At 42.2% G+C, this 1,906-nt stretch overlaps 1 protein-coding gene across 1 annotated transcript; it reads right to left on the bottom strand.

Annotated features, from left to right (window-relative positions):
- Nucleotides 1–283: 283 nt before the first annotated feature.
- FOMMEDRAFT_163286 (uncharacterized protein) lies at nucleotides 284–1,548 on the bottom strand (the record flags this gene model as incomplete). The annotated part of the gene is made up of 7 exons (XM_007272226.1): nucleotides 284–507; nucleotides 567–623; nucleotides 679–777; nucleotides 835–869; nucleotides 1,003–1,228; nucleotides 1,285–1,455; nucleotides 1,512–1,548. The coding sequence occupies 7 exons, from the start codon at nucleotides 1,546–1,548 to the stop codon at nucleotides 284–286; spliced, it is 849 nt and encodes a 282-aa protein (XP_007272288.1).
- Nucleotides 1,549–1,906: the final 358 nt, after the last annotated feature.

The raw sequence follows: 1,906 nt of genomic DNA, 5'->3' as shown, positions 1-1,906 counted from the left end.
AGTCATTCAGCTCCTTAGTCATCTGTGAGTGGAGGTTGCAGACTGTTCTAGCTTTACTACACATGATTGGAGGGATGACAGAACACAGGTTCTGAGTTGTACTGTACAATTCTATAGTTTGCCCCCTAGTCTTATGCTGGATTCCCTTTAGACTATATTCAGAGTGGTAGAATATGTATACTGTACACTGGTTTTCTACACAAACAATCACCATTGACACAGTCAAAAATAAGATTGAAATGGACTTACTCAGATTACTATAGTACAGCCAATCCATTACAGTCTAGCAAGTGGATCCCTGAGGACCCTTGTGCCTCTCTGCACACTTCACACACTTGGGTGTGTGGAAGACCATTCCCTCCACCCAATCCAGAGGGATATCCTTGTCCTCCTTACTTGAAGACTCCACCATAACCTTCTGGTTTTTTGCACACATTTCCTTACTAGAGACCAGAATCTCCACCTCTACAATAGTGTGCTTCTTGCTCAGGAGCACCAGTACTGGCTCTAGACAACAAAATGGAGTCAGTATACTCAGAAAATCAACTACCCCTCATCCACATTACCTTTTTCCTTGCTTTTGTCCTCTTTCTTCTTTTCTGGCTTTGTAACCACTTGAGGAACTAGGAGAAACATTGTATTAGCTTGGCATGATTTGTTAGCCATACTTGTACTTACTGACTATGACTCGTTTCTCCTTCCCATCCCTTCTTGCATCAACCTTCTCTTTCTCTACAACTAGCTTTTTCTTTTCCAGTTTTGCAACTTCTTCAGGAACTAGGTAAAGACAACATTAGTAGTGTACAATTTGTTAGCCATACATTTAATTCATACCTAGCTTGTTCCCCTTTTCTACTACCACCTTTGACCTTTCTGTGTTTGCAACAGCATCAGAACCTGTGTAAACAGTTAGTTATTACACACAATTTGTTAGCTATACTTGCACACATACCTTTGGACCCCTCCTTTTCCTTCCTATCCTTCTACTTTGTTGCTGACTACACTAAGGCTATAGCCTTCTCCTTCTCCTTCTCCTTCTCCCTCTCTTTCTCCTTCTCCTTCTCCTTCTCCTTCTCCTTTCCCCTCTCCTTCTCCTTCTTCACCTTAGCCTGAGCCTCTTCCTTAACCTTAGCCTGTGTTACTTTCTCAGCCTCTGCCTTTACTTTAGCCCTAACAGCAGCTTTGTCCTCCTTTGCTTTTGCAAGCTCCTCCACTGTTACCTTACAATCTACAAGATGTTCTGTGTCAGTAGACAGATTGGAAATCAGGAAATAGGAGACTTACTGCTAGATTGACCCTCTACTAGCACAGACAAAACCTCCTCACCCTCCAAATTGTTGTCATTGTGAGCATTATTGTCTGAGCTCTCTTTGTCTTCAGACTCAGGATCTGTAGTCAATCCCTTGGTTTCCTCCTTTACAACCTTGTCCTCTGGTTCGTTTTCTGTATCAGAACCTGTAGAGCACATCAGCATATGAGCCAGAGACAATGTGCTTCACAGAGGTACTCACCAAGTATACATTCAACTAGCTCATCATCCACATCCATTCCCTCACTAGCTACTACATTGTTGCACACACAATTTCTGAGGAAAATCACAAAATCAGTATAAAAAGAGTGGAAAAGGGTGCAACACTTACTGTCAGATTTGCTAGGGAGTGGTAATGACATGGCAAGAGTGATGGAAGGAAGCAGGAAGAATAAGTAACAATGTTCACACACACACAGAACTTACATTCAGCCTACCAATCATTAAATCAACCATGTGACTGCAGACAGTCACAAGCAGACACACTAGGAGATGAAACAATTGGCATCACACTAAGAACCATACATCACATACAGACAATCACAGCAATCAATTCCAAACACCCACATGACTCATAGAAGCCTACTCCAAGAACAC

Source organism: Fomitiporia mediterranea (genome assembly GCF_000271605.1).
Source record: "Fomitiporia mediterranea MF3/22 unplaced genomic scaffold FOMMEscaffold_483, whole genome shotgun sequence".
NCBI lineage: Eukaryota > Fungi > Basidiomycota > Agaricomycetes > Hymenochaetales > Hymenochaetaceae > Fomitiporia > Fomitiporia mediterranea.
Note: the sequence above shows the minus strand (reverse complement) of the source record. Positions and strands in the feature narration are given on the sequence as shown.